Source organism: Colias croceus, chromosome 1 (assembly GCF_905220415.1).
Source record: "Colias croceus chromosome 1, ilColCroc2.1".
In the NCBI taxonomy this organism is placed as follows: Eukaryota; Metazoa; Arthropoda; class Insecta; order Lepidoptera; family Pieridae; genus Colias; species Colias croceus.
In genome coordinates this window covers 7,496,235-7,521,982 of record NC_059537.1, presented here as the reverse complement: position 1 = coordinate 7,521,982, position 25,748 = coordinate 7,496,235, and the positions used below count along the sequence as shown (strand labels likewise).

The 25,748-nt window shown below is 33.9% G+C and overlaps 1 protein-coding gene and 1 long non-coding RNA gene across 5 annotated transcripts in view; one reads left to right on the top strand and one right to left on the bottom strand.

Moving 5' to 3' along the window:
• Window positions 1–25,748, top strand: part of LOC123698730 (protein grainyhead) — a 99,837-nt gene that overhangs the window by 58,870 nt on the left and 15,219 nt on the right. For 3 of the 4 annotated variants that reach the window (XM_045654703.1, XM_045648997.1, XM_045655417.1), the window contains exons 3-7: window positions 1,207–1,407; window positions 9,954–10,110; window positions 10,474–10,893; window positions 13,238–13,395; window positions 22,432–22,594. In XM_045654703.1, coding sequence (XP_045510659.1) covers window positions 1,207–1,407; window positions 9,954–10,110; window positions 10,474–10,893; window positions 13,238–13,395; window positions 22,432–22,594 — 1,099 coding nt within the window. The remainder of the gene's footprint in view (window positions 1–1,206; window positions 1,408–9,953; window positions 10,111–10,473; window positions 10,894–13,237; window positions 13,396–22,431; window positions 22,595–25,748) is intronic. The other variant, XM_045635173.1, reaches the window with a different exon arrangement.
• LOC123691510 lies at window positions 18,448–19,614 on the bottom strand. The gene is made up of 2 exons (XR_006751448.1): window positions 19,089–19,614; window positions 18,448–18,990 (listed from the first exon to the last, which is right to left on the bottom strand). It is a non-coding gene; the product is annotated as an uncharacterized LOC123691510 (long non-coding RNA).

The following is a 25,748-nucleotide window of genomic DNA, read 5'->3' as shown; positions in this document are numbered from 1 at the left end:
GTAACGTTATTGTTTAGTTTTTGTTGTGATAACTTATGACCTCCTGAGATATTAATAAACCACCAGGAACAGGAATCAGGTAGAACTACGATCCGGTCAAACTCGTCCGACGCGTGCTTCCAACATTTTTTATTTATTTGTCTGCATCGTCGTATACCGCTGGGCGTGACGTCAGGCGACCTAAACTGGTTGCGAGGGAACAGGGATTTGCTTCGTATCCTTCCGGTTCTGCAAGTGGTTTGGACCTGTTCTACATTCAGGTTGAGCGGCACCAGGTGACCCTGCCCACGTGACGTATGTGCAATACACGAATGCTATTGCAAAATGTCAAAATCTTCGCTAGACCTGATATCGAATTAGACTTATACCTCCCAACCGGCATATCGTCTAATGTATTGGAGCGTTTATTTGGTCATACACGTGTTTTTGCTCATTTGACGTAGCTACCCAATACTAGAAAAACCTCATTAGAAGTAAATACATGAACAGGACCTAGCTGAACAACTTAGTTTGCAACGTCCAAAATCCAAATCATGCCGATAACTGGTTTGCTCAATTGGACACTTGGTTTGCTGACTCACCTCACGATGTACGCAACAATTAGTATGTTGTATCGTCACATTATGCGATGACGACTGCAGATGGTTACAATCAAAGGTCAGTATCCGTACCGAAATGGTCACACCTAATAACTGGTTCGTAACTTGTAGTCGGTCAGTCGTAAAACTACAGACTGGGTGTACGGGTATTTCACGTTGTGCTTCTTCATTGATTCTATAGACTCAATGAAAAATGACCTCATAATGCTGCCTACTCAGAATGCTGGTTTTTAAAACGTCATAATAACAGGTTGAAGTACAAGAATATTATGATGTCTCGTTTAATACGTAGAGATCAATGCGCGACATTATAATAATTAAATTAGTCTATTTCTGTAGACGAATGCGACGATGCCATTTTTGCAATTGCAATGAAATAATGATTCCACGTATGTTTTATTGATTTTTATTTATTGTTATAATACGTCCTATTGCTTTGTCTGTGGCAGACAAATACAATGTACCTATAAACGGCCCCGATAGTCTACATTCGACAATATAGTCCACTTACCACATTTCTTTCTTTCGTAATAATATTTTAAGCAAATACTTATTTTTTATTTACTTACATAGACGGTTATCTAAAGCAAACGATTTTTTTCAATAGACGGCGTAAAGAAGTGATGGAGGTGAGCGGGGACTCCTGGCGAGCGTACTACACCACAGGCCCGGAACACCCCCTGAGCGCCGCCACCTCCGCAGTCCTCGGGGTTGACGACCAGCAGCCACAGTCCCTTGTCACTGATTACTACAAGCTCCCTCCGCTAGCTCAAGACACTCATCTCAGTCTCCATAAGGAAGTATGGCCGTAAGTATAAACAATGTTATGAGAAATGTTTTTCTTTTTGAGAAAAAAAAATCAAATTAAATAATTATTTATTTTATTATCTTAGTCTGAAAACGCTTGAAACAAAAATATTTCAACGAAGTTATATTGTATTTGTATATTGCTATTATTTAGAATTCTATAAACAATGAAATTTGATATTTTTGTTTAATATAATTTAACATGATATAACTTTATCTCGAATAATTGTTTAATATGAAGTCTATAGATTAAAATAAAAATCAATATTAGATTCTCACGGCGTAGCTATCTCTACACTTCAAACGTTCGTGTCTTGACGATATTATCATTATAATCGACGAATATCGAGGCACTTTGAATACGAGAATGAATTCGCGTAAAATTTATATGTAAACTATGATAATTTTCGCTTTTGTGCAGGTAAGTGTAGTACAGTTTTTATAGGTGTAACGTGCGTTTGCAGAGTCTCACGGTTGACTACACAGAGACACAGGCCGCGTGGCTTCCGGCCCTTAGGAAAGGTGTAAGAATAACAAATAATAAAAATGATAATGTTCCACTCAATAAATCATAAGCCCTCATTTGAATACCTATGGCGAGATTAACGAAATAAGAGTTTGCAACTGCAAGAGCGTCTTATCCCCTCAGACGCGTATATCATGTTCAAAATTTACATATTTTTGCAGTTCGATATATTATTTTATCACATGCTATATCTTTTTTATTTACCCTGTTGTTATTTAAGAGTTATGTTGCACTGTAACCTCATATAAATGTTTTGTATTTTTTTATCATTTACGGATTACAAACATCAATCTGATTTACCTACACTATATTTCTTCTAAATTTATTTCTCCTAGCATTTACAAAATACTTCAAATTCAGCTATTTTAATTTACTTTCATTGCCATTTGCCATTCTGTTGACAATTTTTTATGCGAAGAAAACTCTTATAAACTTAAATATTAAAAGAATGCGAGTTTATACAATGACCGTAAATGTTTGGGCTGATAGTGATAATGCATTCAACGGGATTCCCATAGAAACGCGACCCCGATCAAATTATCCTCGCTCTTTCAAAGTGGTTGTTAACAGCATCCTTTGAAAGCGACACAAAAATGAGCAAACGCCATGACACATTCTAAAAGAAGGGAGTGCATAATGTTAAATGCTCCAGTATACTAAATTTTATTCTTTTATTAAAATTTTATTATACACTTTATACACATTTTATAAAGTTTAACTAATTCTAATGCAAGAAAATGTTAAATATCCAACGCTCCATTATGACCATTATGAAATCGTTTTATATGACAATATCAAAATAAGCTTACCTGGGTTTTTCGCATAAAACTTTAACGATCGCATAAAAATCGACATCGTCAATATCGCATATAAAATTCCAAATGAATATGAAGTCGAAATAAAAATTGTTCAGTTTGTCATTTATGTGGTGTTTAAAATGCATTTCTTACATTAGTTTCTGCTTATCATCTCCACCATTGTACGGGAGTGCATAAATACAAATAATGACAAGAGACGGATGTGGCTGGAAGCGGCTCACATTGACAAGGACGCCCAGGACTTGTCTGAGCTTATTGTCGGCACGCGTCCCACGCGAACACTCCGAAGCATAACTATTTCTCATTCATACATTCAAAATTATAACGAATGCCCAACTCGCCCGCACCCATCCGTGCCTAGTGTCGCCGCTCGCGTTTGTATGCTAATCCGTTATATAGTTCAGTGCCAGAGCATCGTCAGCCTCAGAGCTCGGTATTTGTTGTCTAAATCAACCATGATAATATTTGAATTGAATACACGTTACGTGTAGAATTTAACTAGTTCATGTATGTCTGTTAGCTTCGTAGGCGTAGACGTTTCGTAAAAGCATTGCATATCGCTTGAGCTACACAAATAGTATGACTATTAAGAGAAAACAGCAGCCATAACCATTAATAGCTGTCGCTGACTCGAGCTAGTGTGAAGATTAGCATAGAAACGCGCGCCAGGATGGCTTCAGGAGGGCCGCGACCTCGAGACCCTCAGTTATCCTCATTTACATCTAATAAATAAAATCTATGACGTTCACCAATGCAATATAATGTTTATTATATCTTACCTATCTATCAGTTTCCCACAACTATGTATGTATTTATGGTATGAACTATGAACACGTTGGTATAGGAACGTACCTACTTCGTAGCATAAGATTCGCTTACAATTATTAAATTTTAATGGGGTAATTTGTAGTATAAATCTATACTAATATTATAAAGCTGAAGAGTTTCTTTGTTTGTTTGTTTGAACGCGCTAATCTCAGAAACTACTGGTCCGATTTGAAAAATTCTTTCGGTGTTTATAGATAGAAAGACCAACAGGAGCAGAGCCACGCGGGTGAAACCGCAGAGCGCAGCTAGTGAAAGATATGCATTGTCGTCTTATTCATTTAATTTCAAAATTGTTAAATTATATAATTGAAACTGCTGACGATCTTTCTTAATATTAATTTTTAATAATCCTTAAAATTATTATAGAACTGAAAGTAGACTCTAATGTCATAATAAGGAAAACTAACCTATATATTAACATATCCCTAGTAATCTGAAAGTTATTTTTTTGTGACAGAAGCAATCTAATACCGATAATACGTTTGAAATAAAAAGTGCGAAGTAACGAATGGCGTAGCAAAAAGCAATGTCGCGGTTGCACTAACAAAACCTCGGGAGCTGGAACCGTGTGACCCATTTAGGCCTGAAACCGGTTTCCTCTTGAAGATATCTTTGTATTGTCACTAACATAGCAGTTAATACCATTCAGCTCCCCTGGAAACACTCGACCCCTTGTAAAGATAATACGTAAAAAGATAGCAACATGGTGATGTCACGTAGCGAAATATGAAATCGGGGCTTGACCATTCTTTAACGATCATTCTTTATACTTATAATATTATTTGCTATTCAAAGTACAAGCTTAAGAAATCCAATTCTTGTTACCGTTAGTCACTATGCCATCAAATTAGTCCCGACAGCTGCAATATTTTTTTATTCAAAGATTACAAAAGCATATATCTATACATAATATACTTATCTATAAGTAGATAATGAAAATTATGAAAATATAACATTTTAAAACCGAGTAACTACGCAATCAAATATTTATTTTTAATGGCTTGGACAAATGGCGAAATGTTTTCAATTAAAGCTTTTGATAATGTATTAGTTCCGTGAGAAAAGTAGCAATAAACCTACATTCTGTCGAATGATATATTCAAATAGAATGGAATTACGTTACTCACATCCGCTGCAAGCGCCGTCTTCATCTCGCTTTATCGTTCGATAGATTCTTATCTATTCGTCAAACGACGTATAAACTGTCGTCGCCTTTGATTTTTATCGTCATTATAACAACCCAGGTTTAACTTCTTATCTTTTGAAGTAGCAAAGGGAATCATTATTTTCGTAAGACCCAGAATGTACATACCTACTACATACTTACCTAACTCAAAGTTTATGTAGAAGCTACATGTTAAATTGAAGTAGATTTTTGAAATAGAAACATTTTATGCAGATATACTTACAACAAACAATTTTGAAAAATGTTTATCGTTATAATATGAGATACCTAAGTAGGTTATTAATTAACTTACGCATACGAAAAACAATTTTTTGTGTAGCCGACACAAAATCATTATCAATATTATTTTTGATATAATGTGTAATTTTTCTGTAGAGAAACCGAGTTCTCTACCTCCTTTTTTGATTGTGTTATAATGCCACGTACCTACCTTGTTAATTTTGTAATAAATAAATCGAACGTAGGTACTACCGAAGTTGAATAGTTTATTGTTTTTATGCTTTATTACGTCATATTTTTGTTTTAGGTATAATGCATTATTGCTGTCGGTTGGATATTAAAAATTGATTTGTTTAGATTTAAAAGGATCGAATGAAACAAAGAGTGATGCCTGACTTTGTAAATGCAAGCATATAATACGAGCCATAGTATATACATAGGTACCGTACATATACAGGTATACTATGGCTCGTATTAGGTATGTAACGTATCTACGTCTCATAAGTCATACTTGAATACATATTAAGGCTTATTAGTATTGCCTAATTAATATGTCCACAGACCACAGTCGTTCTATAAACCCTTGCAAGTGGGTCATGCTATTTTTAGATTTCACTATCTTCAAGATTAAATTTATTAATCATTTAAACCTCGGTTAACGTCTAAAATCGACATTTAACCTATAACTCGAACATGCTTTACGCATTTATTATAACTGTAAATGTACTATTAACCACTCTCGTCGTAAATTTGAGTTATTTCTTCCTGTGAAATTAAATCATTATTAATCCAAGAAAGAAAATATCATACGAGATTAGGTACTTAAATCAATTTAACAGGATAATCTTCATTTTAATTAACTTAAATTCTTAAAATTTTCTGTCACAATGCTTACATATCCATTGAGAAATGAGTACCTACCTATAATTCTTTCAACGTACGTACCTATTCGTTTGACGTGGGGTGCTCTGCCCTGTCCCTTATGACTCAAATGCTGCGTTATTGAAGTTCCTTCATGTGTGAAAGGGTGTTAAGTAAACATTGCAAATAATTATAAAGGCGATTGCATCCGAGATATATGAGTACGGTCCCGATTATTCATTCATAGAAAATTTGATATTTGCATTCGAAAAGTAGATGAAGCTGCGAAGAGAAAACATTCTTACATTTTATTACAAACAGTGTTATGCTAATTCTGTGCAACATGACACTGATATCAGATTAAAGGTATATCTTGGATGAGATAAATACATTCTCCGTGAGAAAGTATGAAGTGTTGCTTCATCCACTTTGATATTTTACTGATCTTAGTATAAATTCAACTACCTAGATACTGATGACAAAATGTGTGTATCTACTTACTGCTAAATACTGTAAAATCTACTTATACCTAATTACTCTCTAGTCTCTACATAAAATAAAAACTTTAATAGAGTTATCTGGTTCGCTTGCTTAATAACTTACTTTGATATTTTTGTACAGATTGTCTTCTTGTAGTTGGTACTACCTACATAATATATGTTATATTAAGTAGAATTAAAATAAAATTAATTTGGTCTCTGCAATCAATATCATAGTACTTACTAAAATTTCCACTAAGACTTACACAATCATAAGATAGAGCATTTGAAATATATTGTTAAGGGCTCAGCTGTCGACACAAGGCTCTCTATTGGCGCTTACAATGAACGACAAGCAAACAAAGCATTGTACTCAATGCAAATGAATAACGATCTAAAGTTTGCCACCTCGCCGTAGGCGCTACCCAGATTAACTTCAACTTAATTTACATGTTTTACAAAACATTCAGTTGTGTTTATGCTTAAATAATGTCAAAACATAGCTTTTATTTCGGCATAAATTTTGCTTCAATTGAGCGGGTGGCGATAAATATTTCATTAAATCGAACTGAATCTTATCAGTTGTAAGATTTCACACTCGCCGTGTTTTGCTCACAAATCGTATGCATAAATCGTAAAGAATGAGCGATGGCATGCAATCGGACACAGGCGGTTGGATCGCAGCTCGCGGGAGGTCGCGCATCACGCTCGAATCGGACGCATGAAATAGTGCCACGAGGGGTTCTTATCTAAAATAAACATCTGAGCGCCAATGAAACATGCCTTCAATTATCATAAATCGGCGTGTACTGACACTGGCCGATGAAAGCCGCGCCCCGCGCTGCGAAGATATCCACATATTATAATAACATATTATTATGCGAACAAATCAAGTAAATTTAATGTTACTGCTGCCGCATTATTAGTAATAGTCTTAAATGTTGAGTGTGTATGTGTATTCAAAATGAGTATCCTGTAGCTAAGTAAGTTGGAAACCGAAGGAAGACATAATTAATTTCATTAGAATATGGCTTTTAATCATATTCATTTGCATATTTTGTAACTCATTTACAGAATATATTATTTGTAAGAAAAATTGCAAATTTTACCAAAGTCGACTTACTGGCTGACATATAGAAGTATTATTTTACTATGAACGCATTAACATTAATTTACAATACTAAAACTATTTTATTGATTGTAATAAACTGTCTATATATAAAAAAAATATTAATAGTCAACTTTATATACTTAGGTTTAATTTCGCAGAAACACTCAAACATAAATATCTACTTTGAAATTTGAGAAAATTTATAGTTGGTAATTGGGTATCTGTAGAGTTGCTGGTTAATTGGTAAATACCATGGTTACTATAACTTTAAGCACATGTACCTCTACTGTAGGCATTAGGCTGTATTCAGAAAGAGAGCTGGAAACTTATTTATGCGCTTACCGGCGTTTGATAGCGCTGGTTCGTTCTATACAAAGGAAACAGGTTGAAGCAGACCAAGACAAATTTTATATGGCAGCGCCCAGCGCTGCCACTGACCAGCGCGTGTTGAAGCTTGTCGGCGCCGTTCAGCGCGTTAGTGCTGATTTACACAGGGTCAGTAACTGACTACAAATTCGAGGCAAATCAGTACTGACCCGAAAAAAACCCTGTGTAAACAGATTTGAAGTCAGTACAGAGGCTTGAAGTCTATGCAAACAGTTAAAGTCAGTCGCGGCGCCGAAATTCGGCGCCGCGACTGACTCGTCTGCTGACCCTGTGTAAATCAGCACTTATATTTTCCTGCACGGTTTACCAGCGCTGACAAGCGCTTATTTGCATCCTTACGCCCTAAGTGGCAAAAAAAAATTTGTGAGCTTTGTCAAAAATTATATTGGGTACAACAAATGTTGATTTTATTTTTATGGTGAACAAACATATACCTATTCTGCATAGGTACTTATTTGAAGAAATTTTACTTGGCAGTAACCAATATGTGATGAAGAAAATAAAAATAACCTACACAACCTATGGGCACATCACGTAGGTAGGTCACATCACAAGTTATAACCGAACTTTTATTTTCAGATTCGTTTCAGCAGGCAAAAGTTTAAAAAATGCAGTTTAGTTCTGTCAGTTATCTCAACTTTTGGGACTAATAACAAAATATGTTGAGTGTTGCACAATAGGTACCAGGTCAATTCGTCCTATATTAGTGAACATTGGCAGAAATATGCTTTTTTTATTTGATAAAGTTGAACATGTTTAATTTAACGAGGATAATTTGATTTGGTTTTTGTGTCATGGCCACTGTGATGCCCCTCTCCCCGTAGGTCCGCGTCTGAGAAGGTAGTATTTGGTTTTTGAAGTTTGATTGTGGAATCTTAACTAAAAGTCTTAGGGATGAAAACTATCACGTTACATTTAATAACATTATACATAAGTTAGGAGAAAAATAATATTAGGTAAATGCATGTTAAACTGAAACAATTTAATTTGAAAAAAAAAAATTATACGGCTCGTTAAAACAGTTAAACTAATTTGTGCAAAACCACATTTCTTCTATAAAATGCCTACCCACATGTAAATTTATAAGCTCAGCATGAATAAGTTACGTCTGAATATTAATTTGATCATAGTTTTCATGTATACCTTTGATAAATAGATTATAGAGCGAATATTTAAATCAAGAATTAATTACTATAAATTAAAATATTTTATAAGTATTAAGAATTAATTAACTAGGAATTATAATATTTTTATATTATTTTTTTGTTGTTGATATTTTTATGTGTGCAGAGGTGCCTACTTATTTTTTATAAGCTGCTTAATTATGTTATGTATCATTAAGTAGTACCTAGAGTAATTTATAAAACAATCATTAAGTACCTATCTACTTAACTTATTAAGTAGGTACCTAACGATTAACACGATAGATATAAGTGTGTCATGCGTGTTTGACCATTTTTTATTTAGGTAGATATAGGCTGTTTATGTTTATATTTGTGTATGTTATTATGTAGGTAATGATAACTATAAAATTATAGTTTTAAGTACCAATTAAATGTAGGTAGGTTTATAAGATAATATTACATAAGTATAAACTTAATATCAAGTGTTATACAATTTTACAAAAAAATGTTTAGAATACGTCTTATATTCATTATTGTCTCTATTTATCTATCTACTTTTTTGAGATAATCTCATTAAATTTAAACCAGTTTTTTCAATTATGGAATTTTTTACGATTGAAATAAATTTTCGTACTAAGTAGGTTTTATTTTTCATGAAAATATTTGCCTTTTTACTTTTTTTGTGGACATTTTTTATATTTAACAGAAAATTTTTGAAAATATAAATAATATCATATTCATAAATATTTCATAATAGGTAGGTAATGTAATAAAATGTACAAAATCTAATGCTTTTCTTAACTTATTTTTATTAAATTACAGACTTTCTAATATTTTCTTTTTATGTCTAAATGCGAGTTGTAGAGACTGTGAAAAAAGGATAGAGATAAATTATACTTCCTAGCGTAAAATGACGGAATTGCGATTTTGCGCGCGCACTGCTCAGTCGATAGTAGAAATAGCTGCGCGCGCGCATAGTCGCCAATCACGCCCCTCTCCCCTCCGCAGGGCCGGCGGCGCGCTGAAGGCGGCCAATGGGGCGCACGGGGCGGAGCTGGGCGAGCTGTCGGGCCTGCTCCACGCGGGCCTCGTGAAGCGCGAGCCCGAAGATCTGAGCCGCAAGGTGGTCGACGAGGCCGAACACGCGCTCAAGCCGCGACATAAGGTGCGTCACACGTTCGTACGCCGCCGTCGCGCGCGCACGCACTCACACACTTTCTTTACCGGTCACTCATGTATTATTTATCGCGATTTACGTACGATGCGACGAGCACTTCGCTCGAGACGCTCTAAACGCGCCCGCCCGCGCCCTGTCCGGCCGGCTAGCGCTGCCCGCCCAGTGCACCGACACAGGTGAATCTAAGGACCGTTTCATATCCCGTGTATCATACTTGTAACGTGAACGTGTATAGAACCAATAGTGTATTCGGAGCTGTGAACTGTGCTTCGACGCGGCATGTACGCGTCGACGTTACGGAGCGGACAATTGTCGTGGGAGAACGCGTGTAACAGGCGCGTGTGTCCGCAGGTGGCGGTCGGTGACTCTGGCGAAGCTGCGTCGCCGTCCCCGGTGCCATCCCGGGCCTCTTCCGCAGGCTCGCTACTGCCGGACGCGGCGATGTATGCCGCCCAGATGTTCGCCCCCCCGGGCACCCCCAGTCCGACACCTTACGGTGACCAGTACCCCAGGCAGTCGACGACGTTCGCGGGAGACCCCTATTACAGAGAATACTTTGTAGGGGATGGGTACCAACAAAGAACTGCCCCACCGTACAGTGATACAGAATCGACTTCGGCTTCCGCATTCGGTGATCGCTATGCCTCAGCACCACGATACCACAGCAAGAGTGTGATTGCAGCCGCTGGCCTCACTGTCGATCTGCCCTCACCAGACAGCGGCATCGGAGCCGATGCTGTGACCCCCCGAGATCACACAGCTGTTCAGCAGGTCGGTGCAACGAGTGACACGGGCGCGGGCGGGCAGGCTTCTCACACATACACACTTTATATCATATTTATTTCATATCATTATCGCTTTTCAAAATATGTACACTGCAAATTCAGTCAAGATAAATGATTTTCTTATTAGTTTATATGAACTCTACTTTTCAACGTTGTATAGGTACCTAAGTAACTTTTTAAAGCCATGATTAGTTGAATTATCTTGACTGAATGTACATAATAACATTATCATATATTATACGTTTCAAACCACTTATAAGTTATGTATTTTAGGCAAGACTTATAAGTTTTGGAGTATCTGTGATCAAATGTTAACAATAGTAAACAATTATAGAGCAGAATATATTTTTGAATAATATTTTCACTGAAGCCCTCCCGCGCTCTTAATCACTTTATATTTATCTTTACTGTGTGTTATTTGACCTAAAATACTAAGAGATGGCCTTAAATGGCTAGTTGATACGCTCAGTAACATCAAACACTACATTGAAAGCATCGTACAGAAAGTAAATAGAACATAAAACATACACATAACACACGTTACCGTAAGTAATGGATGAGTTAATATTGAAATTAGTTAAATACATGTTACCTACATTGAATGAAGTAGGCAATATAATTAAAGGTGTATAAAAGTAAAAACTAGATAAATTACTATGAAAAGTACCATAATTGCATGAAAATCGTACAAGAAACTAATTAGGTAACGAGACTCCATTAAGAATTCGTTCACATGTAACGACTTATTCGAAATACGTACGTATAACTAATTGGTAATTGCATAAATTTAGATCATTATATAATGAAAACATTAATTTACACCTCTTTCATGGATGCATTTACTCACTCGACTCTACATTAATATTTATTAATACAATAATAGGTTTTATGCCACAATAGACTTTACATCTAGGAACAATTTACATTTGTTTATAAATTTATGGGTTTACATATTTAAAATAACAAATTGACGTCGTTGAAATATAATCGGGTTAGCAGATAAGTGGTATGAAGGACTTTAATTCCTACTTCTAGGTGTGGCGCTCACGAGCCAGTCGCTACTAGATCGATCTCAATCTTACATTATTTTATCTATTGTTTATTGTGTTGAAGTAGGTAAACCAAGAATTATACTCAATAAATACAACTAGATTATTACCGCCGTAATTGTACCCTTTAGTGCTTTACATAACTGCAATTTAATTTTAGCACTTGAGTAAAAATTAACTAGGGACACAAGTTTGGCATTAAATATTGTTCATATCAATGTCGTAAGTAATCAGATTTAGAATACCTTTATAAAAAAGTTTTTTTTTTTTCTCTTTAATAGGTATATTGCTGAGTCATTAACATTTAGTACATACTACCTATAATGTAATGATTTAAGTGGAATTCCTTACAATATATACGTATTATACATATTTAATAACTTCCTCATGAGTAGATAAGTTATATTTAAAGGGTTGGTTTCCGCCAATATATTAGGTTGAATACATTGGCGTTAATTATAATTAACATAATACGATAATATGTTTCTGTTTAAATAATTAAGGCTATTTACAGACAAGATTTCATTATAGAGTCAAATGTTAAACGTGGGAGAAATTTAAAATTTCTGTTTCTTTTTTCATTTTACCACCTAATTATTATGATTTATGACAAACACAATTGAAATTGTGAGTAAAATAACGAAGTCAATGAAAATATAACATATTTTCTTTATGCAATTAAACTCTTTCAATTGTTCGTGGAAATTGAATTATGTAAATCGTTATGCTAAGATAACACATTAAGACCGTAAATTTCGTATTTAATGACGTAATCAACATTGATAACAAATGTTTGTGTATTTAATACAATTTAAGCTATACCTATCTACCTTTCAATTCGTAAACCTGCTTTTAAATATGCTAAAAAATATTGACAATTATATTCTTTGCCGTTTTGTATCCACAATTTGTTAAAAAGATAAATTTTGTACTTATGCTTGATGTAGGTAAAGGTAAACGTGATATCAAAAATATATTATTCATTAAAAAAATCCGTCATTTTTATCTATTATATTACAGCAATTCCATCCATGTTGTTTAGATTTATACGTACGTAGCTCGTAAATAAATAAATATAAAATATGTAACATTGAACTTCCTTGTAATCAAACAAAAAAATAAGCATTTTAGCATACATTTTTAAAATTAGTAGAGTCTTTATTTTTCATTGTTCGAATTTTTTTACAACTGGTTTTGTAAGTACCTATAATTAGTTGTAGAACTGCAGTTGTAATAAGCAGCTTCATACTATAAAACTAAATAAGATTAAAATTCTGGCAGTCGTTCGAGTACACGGTAATATGCCAGCAGCCCGGAGTGGGTGAAGATGGGCGAGGCACCCCCGCGGCGCACCACTCGCCGGCCCAAGCGCCGCGCACGAGGCCCTGGCACGACTTCGGCAGGCAAAATGATGCTGACAAAATACAAATAGCTAAAGTGTAAGTATCCCATAATCTTTGTTAACCATCGTTTCATTTAAAAACATAGGATTTTATATACCTACATATCTCCATTTCTAAAACTTTGGAAAATTTGTAACAACGATATGATACCTAGAGTTACAAAAATAAATAAAATTTGTTAATGTTGTGCCTCTTATAAATTTAATTCGATATACATACAATATATCTTCGGCATCAAATTAAGCAATTGATGTAATAATAGATATACATAATTATTTAATATGTCTGATTAGCTGAGAACTCCCAGCAAACAATGATTCGTACAAGGTGACAGTTCACACGCGGCAAGCACGAGCCGTCCGCAACTGAATGCATTCACAATTGCATTCTTTAACGACATATTTTTCGTATTTGGCATCGGTTACATCTTAGGGTTACATAAACAAAGTTCTAACTTCCAATCACTGCTAGATAATTTAAGAGTTTAGTTTGACAACTCTATAAGTTAATATAACTCTGCAAGATAATAAATAATAAACTCTCTAACTCTACAAAGATATTGCACAACATTGCGTAGAATTTTTCAAATTCATTCCTAAGAAAATAGGAAACTTCAAATAATTAATTGAGACATTATACACATATTCACCAAACATCGTTTTTAACATAGAGTGTGGTAGAGTAGGGTCGCATTGAAAAAATGTAATGCTAATGTTGCATGTAGCACTTTATATTGTGAAATGGAATATCTTACTATAACCCCACTATATCCAAACTAACAAATGATTTTATTTAAATAATGTAACTTTACATTTTAAAGTTTGAATAAAGATGGTCTGGTGTTTTTTTATTATTATAAAAAGTTGAAAATGTAAATAAATTCAAGATAAACCTTAATTGAGTCTTAAAAAAAGTTCATATGTATGTTCACTTACATTGTTAGCTCAACGGTTCGAGGTGCTAACAATAGTTTCGTGATTTTTTAGTAGAGCTGTTAGTAAACATTTCAAGTGGCCTTTTTAAAATTTTAGTTAAGGTAAAGATCAATGACATTAAAATAATAACAATTGTATATTTCATAGCCAACTATAATTCATCTGAAATACTTGGCTAAAATGACATACCTATTACAAAATTACCTATATTCATGGAAAGAATAACTTATACAAATATTATAAACTCTTTCATAAGTCACGAAATCTCTTATAAGTTTATATTATATTAAAAATCAATTAAAATATATTCATAAAAAAACAATAAACGAATTTACAAAACAATAGTTTTGTGAGGCTATTGCCTTTTTAACGTCGTTGATATCAAAATTGAATGTTTTTTTTTTTCTTTTATCGTAAAATTTATTGTTGAAGTGTTATTTAAACAGTTATACCATGTCTGGTTCATTACATACAAAACAGGATTAATGCCATCCGACTACCAATAGATGCCGCTAAGTGTATCATTTTAACCAGCAAAAAATAAAATTAGATTTAATTGCAATTTCATTGCTTTTTATAATTTTTTACATACTTTTGTAAATGGAACCTACCTATTTAATTTCATTTTCGCTCGATTTTAACTAATTTTACAGAAAAGTTTATATTGAAAACAACGCCATCTCATGAAACTACTATAAACAAGTTATTCTCCTCCGATTTGGCGATGCTAAACGAATAATAGATGGCACTACAGACTTTTTACGTTACTTTTCACGTTTTTAACACAGACTAATAATAATATCACAGACCACAGACTAATAATAATATAGGTACTACGTTTTTAATACATAGTCTCATTGCCTTTGCCACCTATAAAAATATTGTAAATGGGTTTCTTACTGTTCTGTGGTTAAAGCCGTTATTAATTATTACAAACTGCGTTCCTGTAGCGGCCTATATTAGGTAGGTACCTAGTGTATTGATAATTTTCATACGAAAAATGAATTGTCGGAAAACTTGCGAGATTGTGTGAATATTTTATTGCAAGATCTCATTACAAAATAATATACAACCACAGACTAATAATAATATACTACGATACAATACAACCTATACTTAAACCGTAGTAAGTATATTATTTCTAGTCACATTTAATTATATATAAATTATACTTAAATAAATATTAAAGGACAATATTACACAAATCGACCTAGTCCCATAGTAATCTCAATTAAGGCTTATGTTGTGGGTACTAGACGACGATAAATATAATATCACAGACTAATAATAATATACTACGTATACAAATAATATAATATTTTATAAATACATATATAGATAACACCCAGACCCAAAAACAAATAATCAAGTACATCACACAAATATTTGCCCTGACCGGGGATCGAACCCGGGACCGTCGGCTCAGTAGGCAGTTACTTTACAACTGCGCCAACCGCGTCGTTAAGAATATCAAGAAATCATCATTAATGATAATAAATCGAAACTAAAGTTAAATACCTACCTACGTCATCTTGTTTTATTTTCTAAATAATCCTATCAGATTACCTTTATATGAAGTATGAACCAAAAAGTTTTGAGATTTAAACCGTAGAAAAGGTTTTGAATGATCCTTTGCGTTTTTTTTCTATAAGCGCCTAAAATTAAATATTTCGACATCGATTCCCATAAGAATGAAGTATTTTTAACCGACTTTAAAAAAAAGGAGGAGGTTATCAATTCGGCCGGTATATTTTTTTCTTTTTTTTTATGTATGTACACCGATTACTCCGAGGTAATTAACTCCGAACCGATTTACGTGATTCTTTTTTTGTTCGATGCGGGATGGTGTCGAATTGGTCCCATAAAAATTTTATTCGGATAGGCCCAGTAGTTTTTATTTTATGAGCATTTTTTGTCTGTAGGTATTTGTAAATTTTGCAAGTGCAAGTTTGAAGTCGGTTGTTTTTAACGCAGTTATCACTTGTCCCGTTATAAAAAGTAGCCTATGTTCATCAGGTAGGTATAATTTTTGCTTCGAATGATGAAAGAATTTTTCAAATCAGTCCAGTAGTTTCGGATCCTATCAAATACAAACAAACAAACAATCAAATCATTTCTGTTTTGTAGATAAATACGAAAGTTACTCCGTCATAGTAGGACAAAATAGTGGGACCACGAGAAAATAGGTATTCCCGCACGCGTCTGAACCGATTTTGACGGAAATTTCGATATAATATGTACATACCTACATTGAAAAAGGACATCTCAATTTTGTTGCATATATAGGATTCAAGGGGTAGGAACAGGGATTGAATAAGGCACACGGTTGAAGCCGCAGAATGAAAGTTGGTAATTTATAAGATTAATTTATTGTAAAATAAACTACTTCATTTTACTTAAACATATTCTATTTATCATTCATTGACTTATCATAAACTTTTGAGTCTAGTATCTAGTTAAGTACCTATTATTTGAAAATTTTGAAAAATATGTTTTCTTTAGGAAATTATTAGCATTAATTACCTTGTCTTGTCATTAATTTATTTACCTACTTGGTAATAATCGGTCGAACACTTGTTTAAAGTTTATTTTCCTTGTCCTTTCCAGGTAATCTAAATTATTTAATTTTTGCAGTAGGTAATTAATTCATTTCGGCTTGAACAGACAAGGCCATTAGGTGAAGCGAGATTGCCAAATATGGGTGATCTGTAGATATACATAATCCACAAGGAAGCATCACATTTGCTGTAGCTTCTTATGGGTAGGTGAACGAAGTGCCTTAAACTACCTAGCCAGGTCTGCAAACTGTAAACTGTCCATACCCAAGCACCACTCAGCAGCTTTCAAGGGTAGCTTTCGATACAATGCCACTGTGTTGGAACAACATTCCACCACCATTAACCAGTTTGACAAATATTAATAATCTAATCTAATTTATTTAATTCGGACCGTAACTCGGAATAACATACATATAACATACATACATATTTTCTAAGAATTGTATACAATGCCGGATTTAATACATTGCCGGTAACATAATAATATGTATGATAATTCTTAAAAAAGTACATATTTTAAACATTTCTTAAAAAGCTTCTAGATATTGCATACAATTCCTAGAGGTTTTGTAAAACACACACTTTTTTTAAAGTTAGTTACTAACATACTTATCACAATAATTGTACCTACCTAGTTACTAATAAAAGTATAAAAATGAATTTTTAAAATTCGTAATAAATTAAAAATAATATCAAGTATGAAGATGGTCTATAAAATGGAATGCGCTATGTTTACGTGATAACGTGAGCGTGATGTTCCCGCGAACCACGTGGCGACGTTAGATACCTAAATTTGAGTAACGCAGATTTGTGACAGCGTCCTTAAACCACTAGGATTTGTATACAATTCCTTGATTTCATACATTTCCGGTAACATATACATAATTTCATTTTATTTATTTACATTAAGTATATACATAATTACATACTGATATTATATCTACCAGCTACCTATATTACATGTTTTAACTGATGTATTTATTTATTAGTAGGTATCTATCATATTAATAGAAATATATCTTTCACATAATATACTCATGTTAAATTATCATTATATACAATTCTAGACTGAAACTCCAATAGTCACTTGGGGTCACTGAAAATCAGTGGTGGTAAGGTATTAATCACATTGCCATCATATACTGAGTTGGCTCCATTTATCAGGTCACTCACTGCCACATTACAGTTCTTAGGAATAAGATTATTTTTATTTAATTATTTTTCTTTTTATTTCTTTTTGTTTTTCCTTTGTTTATAAATGTATCTCGTGTTATGATCTTGACAATAAATGTGTTTTATTTATTTATTTATTTAATGTCTCTTACTGCATGCTTTTCATGCAGTTGTCCGCACCATATGTATTGTGGTCTTTGTCCATACACACTTTCTCCAAAGCCCTGCTTTGGTCATGTTTCATGTATAAGCTCCTGTATAGTAGTAAAATTTAATCAAATATTTAATTCTTATTTCTTGAAATTTGGTATAGTATTTTTTGTGTGATACAAATCAAAACCAACAGTCAGGTTAGGTAGACTACAATTTACAAAACTGGCAGGGTTGCCATGCAATGGTTGGTGGTTAATGAAACACTTGACTCGAATGTAAGCTTGTATTGAACTGCTTAAACTGTAGAACAACAGGACTATATATTCTAGACGCACACATACAATAGATTACACACTACACTGTAAACTGTAGAATTAATATTAAAGACATAGTTCATTATATTTTGTAGTCTTTGATTATTTATACAACAGACTAGAAATAAATACTATGTATGCGATTATACCTATTCTAGCCATCCATTTTCGTGTTCCTTAAAATTAAGTACATCTTAGTCAAAGGGAAACTTATTGTGCCCTTGCCCGTAATGCACTCATAATTTCAAGTTGAATGTTTGTCATTCTTTATGTACCAAACACAGTCACGGCCACGGCCGCGGCGCTCATTCCATTTTACTGGTATTAAAACAGATGAAATCCTTCATGATCCCATATCCTTCTTAGTAGCAAATGTAGAAATCCCTTTCTTGTGTCTACAATGTTTTTGTGGAGAATCGTATTATTATTTACATTTGGGATGGATTAATTCTTCTCCTCTCTTGAACAAATTTGTTATTGCGAACGTAAGCAATAAGTCTGTAATAAAACAATCTTATATTGGGTTACAAATCCATAAACCAATCATTAAAAATCATGTTTGTAAAAATTTATGTTCTGAGAAAATATCAGTTTACCATATAAAGCTTATTTTCTGCCTGTAGATTCTACATAACCTCACAGTTCATCCATAAACCATATTTAGCACTTATTTTTAAAATATTAGTCAACAATTAAAAACGAAAACAAACAAAGCTTCTCGTTTTGGTTTTGACAGAATCTCGTAAATAAACTGAACTAAATACCAGTCTTATTAATGTACTCTGTGACTAAATAAGTCAGTTTACTTTGTTTATTTAAAAATCCGAGTAGGTACCTATTTATTATTATGTTGATTGACACTTGACGCCACAGACTTGAAAATAAAAGGTACGTGACACGTGTACATATATTTACATTAGTGCCATCTAGTGGCTCTGGAAGGAAAAGAACTTCAAGTCTGAGTTTAACGTGCCATCTAGTGTGTTAAAAGCAAAAGACCAAGAGATATAATCGAACATGTAGTACGTTTTTTCCCCACTGGCGCTTTAATTGCGCAAATTCATAGTGCAACTTTTTTTGTATGGAGTGAACCGTCTGTTGTATACGTAGTATATTATTATTAGTCTGTGGTTATACGACGTTTGTACGGCTTATCATAATGTAAAATATCCCACTATGTTAAAGTGTTCCTATTTTCAGCAATAGCAATGTGTTATTTAAATTTTCTGTTCAGTTATTATGTAGGTAAGTATTTAATTAATTATTAAATATAACTTTTCCGTTTCACGCATCACATTGGATATTCCCATCCTCGTAAGTATTTCTATTTATTAGTTACTAAAAAATATTTGTTCAGACGGTGAAATTATCGACAGTTATTATTTTATTGGAGATGTATAAAGCTTAACTGCGCAAACCAATTAAGTGTTTGCGCTCGTGGAACAAATCGTCAAATAAACGGGCGATTTGATGTGGCGGAAAGAGTTGTTAACATGATAAGTGCATTAGCATTGCTATCACGATAATTACTTGCTTGCATTCAGTCCAAACTTTATTAATTTACGTTATTTTGGTTTTATTGTCGAAGAATTTATTGATTAACTATTAGTGGTATTGCCGTAATACATACCTATTTACTTTTTTACTTACCGCCTAGATGAATATTCCGTTAAAATAAGTGCGTGGCCGGACGCTCCGTACCGCTTACGTTTGTGGTCTATGCATACACCATAGACGAAGGCATTTGAAATCGAGTAACTCAATCGACTAGTGTGGTCATATCTGATTAGCATCTCAAAAAGTATCTTGTACAAAGCAACCACTTTCAAATTACTTCCTGCGATGTTAACTTTATAAACGAACTCTAATAGTACTTCGATAGGCATACTATCGAAGTACTTCACAGATGTAACACGTTTATATTAACATTACCCTTAATCTCTACGGTACCCTATATATTTATTCATCATAGATACTAATTACTGAGTGCAATCAGACACTGACGTTTCAGGATTGCGGACTGCACGCGATCCTTACATCACGCTGTCTATATTCGCAAAATGATTACACTAAGAGCATTCCGTTGATTACCTAAGACATGCATTTTATATTATTTGCTCTGTTGTTTTGGAAATGTCTTTTTTTAACATAACTAGTTTCAAAATATCACATCATTGCGTGTTGGTGGGAGAGAAAAACATATAATTACAGTTTCCCTGCTGTTAAATTCCTCATATTTTCTCACTACCTACCGTGATTGCTCTACAATATCCGACAATATTTCTACGAATGTACATTATTTAAGTATATACCTAAATAACACAAAGAATATGTAAATCGTTCAGTACAGTAAGATAATATATAGTTTACTTCAGTTCGTTACGTTATTCTATACACGCAATCTAAAATAGAGTAGTTAAATATGTAAGAAATAGTAATACTATAGAGAAGATAAATGCGTTAGTACAGGCTACTTGTTCATAAACTCTAAAATCAAATAAGTATTTACGAAGAGAGGTCGGTGTAGACTGTAGAGGTACCTAAGTTGTGAGATAGCAAGTGGTACAATAATGCAAGAGAGGGTCAGATTTATGCGCATCTAATTTGGCGGCGCAACACAAGGCCCCGCGGGACGTCGCTCGGGACTCTTATCGCATCATTGTGCGTTTTTATTGCGAGTACTTTGTTGTCGCTGCGTTCCGAGGCTTTTTGTGCCCTCATCAATTTCCGCGCCTCACCGATTGATTTATTCATGAAAGGCTCTCGTCTTCACGCAGGAAGTATATTTTTTCGGTCGCTGCGCTACTGAAATTTGTAATGAAGCTCATTGGAAAACAATATGTTATTTATTACTGAATATGGCTGACTCTCAGGTGATAAAATATCTGCCTACTGGGATGTACGGTATAATTTTTATGAGTGTCCTTTTATTATATTTCCACTTATTTGCCATAAGGAAAAATAAAATTAAGTGAAATAATACAGCAATGACAATGGAAAGCCACGTCACAAATGGAAATTACGTTCGGAATAAGAGAGAGAATCAGATAGGCGAACGCCGCAGAGACCGATCCGTCAATGTCGGCCCGAGTTTGCATTGCACAGCTTTTATCAGTAACCGCTCGGTTAAATCGCAAACATCAGCAGAATTGTTTACCAAATTGTTTTCAATAGGCTTTAAGTAATGGTGTAACTACAAGTCGAAAACTACGTCGTGGCGAACTCACTATCTACATTCCAGTGATAAATTTATGGTTGGATTAAATATTTCGTGTCGATTTATAGCTTTTTATCGTATTACGTAATTTAAGCATGAAGTATACTGATAATGATGTAGATCGCATTCGTTCCTCGCTGAGTGTCTTCGAGGGCGTGGGCAGAGAACCGAGATCGCAGACAAGACGACCGCGAAGAGGCACGCGTATTGAGCCGAATTAAGTATTTTGTCGCGATTTTCACGCACGTAGTCTATAACGACGCGCGACACGCGATCCTAACTAATTTTGTTGGGATTTTCCTTCCGCTAATTTAAAGCGCAGGAATCCACGAGAAAATACAGTTTCCATTGCGTACTATGAACTGGAAATCCACGCCTTTATGTAATGACGCGCATTCAAGCTTGCGGGCGGTGCAATTAAGATTTCCACTTTTTGCGGTCTTTTATTGCTACACTTCATGGAAACTTTATTGTCGAGCATATCTCTGAAGATAACTATCTTAAAGAAGAAATCGCACTTTTTCTAAATGGTTAAAAACGAGATTTTATTGTGCATTTTATATTTTAACAAATGCCGCTGCCATTTTACCTACTATGCTACTTCATAACGTGCGAGTTGTGAAAGCTATCTAGATCTTAATAACACCGGTATCCTGTCTTCTCATCCTGTTTATTAGAATTGCCGTGTAATAAACTAATGTTAACACCTTTTTTGTCCATAGGTTTTCACCGTATGGATTCAAATATCACTTAGAGACAGCGAGCAGTAGTTCACAGAGGCGAGAGGATGATCGAATAACGTATATCAATAAGGGTCAGTTCTATGGCATCACGTTGGAATACGTTCACGATCCCGATAAACCACTGAAGAATCAAACAGTTAAGGTATGTATTATTTTTAAAAATATTTTAACGAGTACCTATAAACTAAACATTATTTAAATCTAAATTGAGTTGTTATTGTTATCTACAGTTAGTTTTGTTGTCATTATAATATTATTTGTTTAGTTTTTTATACGTTTTGATTTAGCGCTAGTCAAGACTTGTACCTAATCAGGTACAAATGAATATTTTTGATACTAGTAAATTAAGTCATTATAACGTATCTTACCACAAAAATAAACTTAGGCATGTGTAACTAGTTTAAAATAATTCACAATAAAGTAATTTTTTATAAAAAATACATTAATATAGCATTGTTCGAGTATTAATTACACACATGTTAATGGTAATACAAGTAGGAAAGATTTGTAAGTATTTGATTGAGCCTTAGCCCCTTAACGGTTAAGGCCGGATGTTTACTTCTCTCGGATCTTAGAAAGCTTACGTACTTTAGAGGTAGAACACAAATGACCGTAAAACATGACCACTCAACAAACCAGTCTTCCTGATTATCATTCAGTTAAAATATAATTGAATAAATTAACGAGTTTGAGGTAATTTTTCCGTGCGTTTTATATTGAATTCCATTAGAAATAAGATGTGCTTAGTTTTTATTGTGTTTATACTTGTTTTCAACGAGATCCCGACCGCAAGCCCCTCGTATCGGTTTCACTGCAGCAGCTCCCGGTCACAGTTTCATGTTCACCTTCAAGTATTCACTTTCATAACCGCGGCTTTTTATTTTATGTGCATTTTATTTAATTAAAATACTAAATAAATATCGGTTATTTTAACAGCACCATTGTTTATAGTTAGTTGCAAAATATTTCAAACTACTTTAACCGTTAAAGTAATACATAGGAAGTTCATCAAAAATACGATGATAAAAGTTTGCTTTATTATTTGATACTATCAATAACTATGTACCAATTATTGATTGGTCTAATTAAGACGACATATCTAGTGTGGTTTAAGTCTGTTATTTATACCTCGTAAGAAAAATTGACCTTGTATTATAAACAACAAAGGTGAATCTTCCAGATACATTATTATTTACCGTGGAAATCGGAAATCCCCTGTATTAATGCTGTATTGTTCTTTTTCCACTTCCCGAGAAAATGACATAATAAATGGATCAGTTGCGCGTTCTATGTGAACTTTTTTTTATAATTTTACAAGATTTCTTGATTAACCAGATATTCTACCATCTTCGATCTGGTTAATCTAGTTTCAAAGTTGCCGATCACAATAGCCTACAGCATTGTTTAAATGGGGAAATACACAGTTACTTATAACACGGTAATTTTAACAATTAATAGATAAATTACGCTAAATAATTCCGATGTTTGCTTCGATTGCAATTTCTTTTGTTTTGTGAGTTACGAATTCAGACTTATCTCGATTCAATGTGCTTAGATCAGAATAATCAAAGACACAATGAGACATACGCTTGAAGTTATTATTAGGCAGTAAGTGGGCCGCGAGTCCGGTGCGCATTCAATACTCGGATAGATATAGAGCTCTTATCTGGCCGCAATCGAGTCCGTATTGTATAGCCGCGCCTGATAATTAAGACGACGCTTTTGACATTCGCCATATAGGAACACAATGACCGCCCCGGGAGCGCGGCCGGCCTGGATAATATCGCTTTCTTAAACAATAACCATAGTGTATTATGATAAAATAATTCCAATGCGGCAAACACCGTGTTCCCTTAACGAGCACTTGTCGTATTCAATGCGAAAACATCGACACATTCTTATGCATATTTCTTGTAGATAATGATTTTATTATAAATATTTTAAGTAAGCTGTTTTGATCGTATTATCACACGATTTATCCCTTATCTGTTATCTTTGTCGCAATTCGTAATTCAATGTTTATACGGCCATACATATACCTAGGCTTAGGTATATTATAATATTTGCCGAGTCTTATTTGAACATGATGTGAACTATTAGTTATTTTACCTTTTATCTATAATAAAGCCAATTATTACGAATCTAAAAAAACATATTCAAAGTTCCCACGAATCGCCAATAAGCTCGCGTGACAAAGAGCGGTTAAAGGATTGGCGAAAATTTTACTAAGTTTTAAGTTTGCGTGGCACGATAGTAATTACATGCGGTGAAATCTTATTTTTGTGATATTCTTTTCCAGTACTACGTCCCTTCTTTTCCTTTACGGGTCCCTTTAAAGTTTATTACCTCTTACATTGTATTTACAACTATGTCTGCGACAAGTTTATTTAGTAGGTATATCAACACTAAATATTCGCACGCTTCTCTTCCATATTAACATTTGAATTGAATATGACAAATTGAATTTTAAAACGTTCTCCATAGAACCGTTTGTACAGGCGAAAGGATTGTTTTTGAAGCATTTTTTGTGAAATGCAACCGTGAAAGAAAATCGATCAATCATACAAAGCTGTAGCAATTAATCATCTTGGGTGTATGTAGTCGGTCGCCTCATTTTATATTCCACGACACTTGAAGGGTCGCAACTCGCAAGTAAGACGCTTCATATTATGATTAAACGATTTTAGCAATATCATTAAATTTTAATTTCTCATGTGAACAAAGATGAACATGAAAGCCATGCAATGAAGTAAAATAACAATGTTTTACCATTTGTCCTCATACTTTAGGTATATCGTATTGTTTAAACAATTAATGTTAAAAAATATTTTTATTTATGGAAATAAACTACAATGAATTTCCTGCAGATTAAAAAAATTACCGCGTAAAGATAAGTGATAACGTAATCAGGCATTAAAATTTAAAACAAGCTCATGATCTAAAGCGTGATGAGCTGTATCAAGTCTAACATTTATGTATACCTCACTCATTTATATAGAGACTTTTTGCTCTAGTTTTTATCACGAAACTGACATCATTGTGTTCACTTTCGTAGCAACGGAAACTCGAGTAACGAGACACGTTGTTGTTTTTATTTTCTTTTTGCAATATTTTACGATTTTAATGATTGCTCCGGTTGCCTTTTTACGGTAAACGTTAATGATGCCTTTTACACTCGACATGTTATGCTTGATGAGGGATTATAACGGTCAGTATTCAGAGCATATACCTACTTACTGTCCCTTCCGATACACATTTCGGCCGAAATCGTTCACTCCGACAAGTGAAGGGCTGTC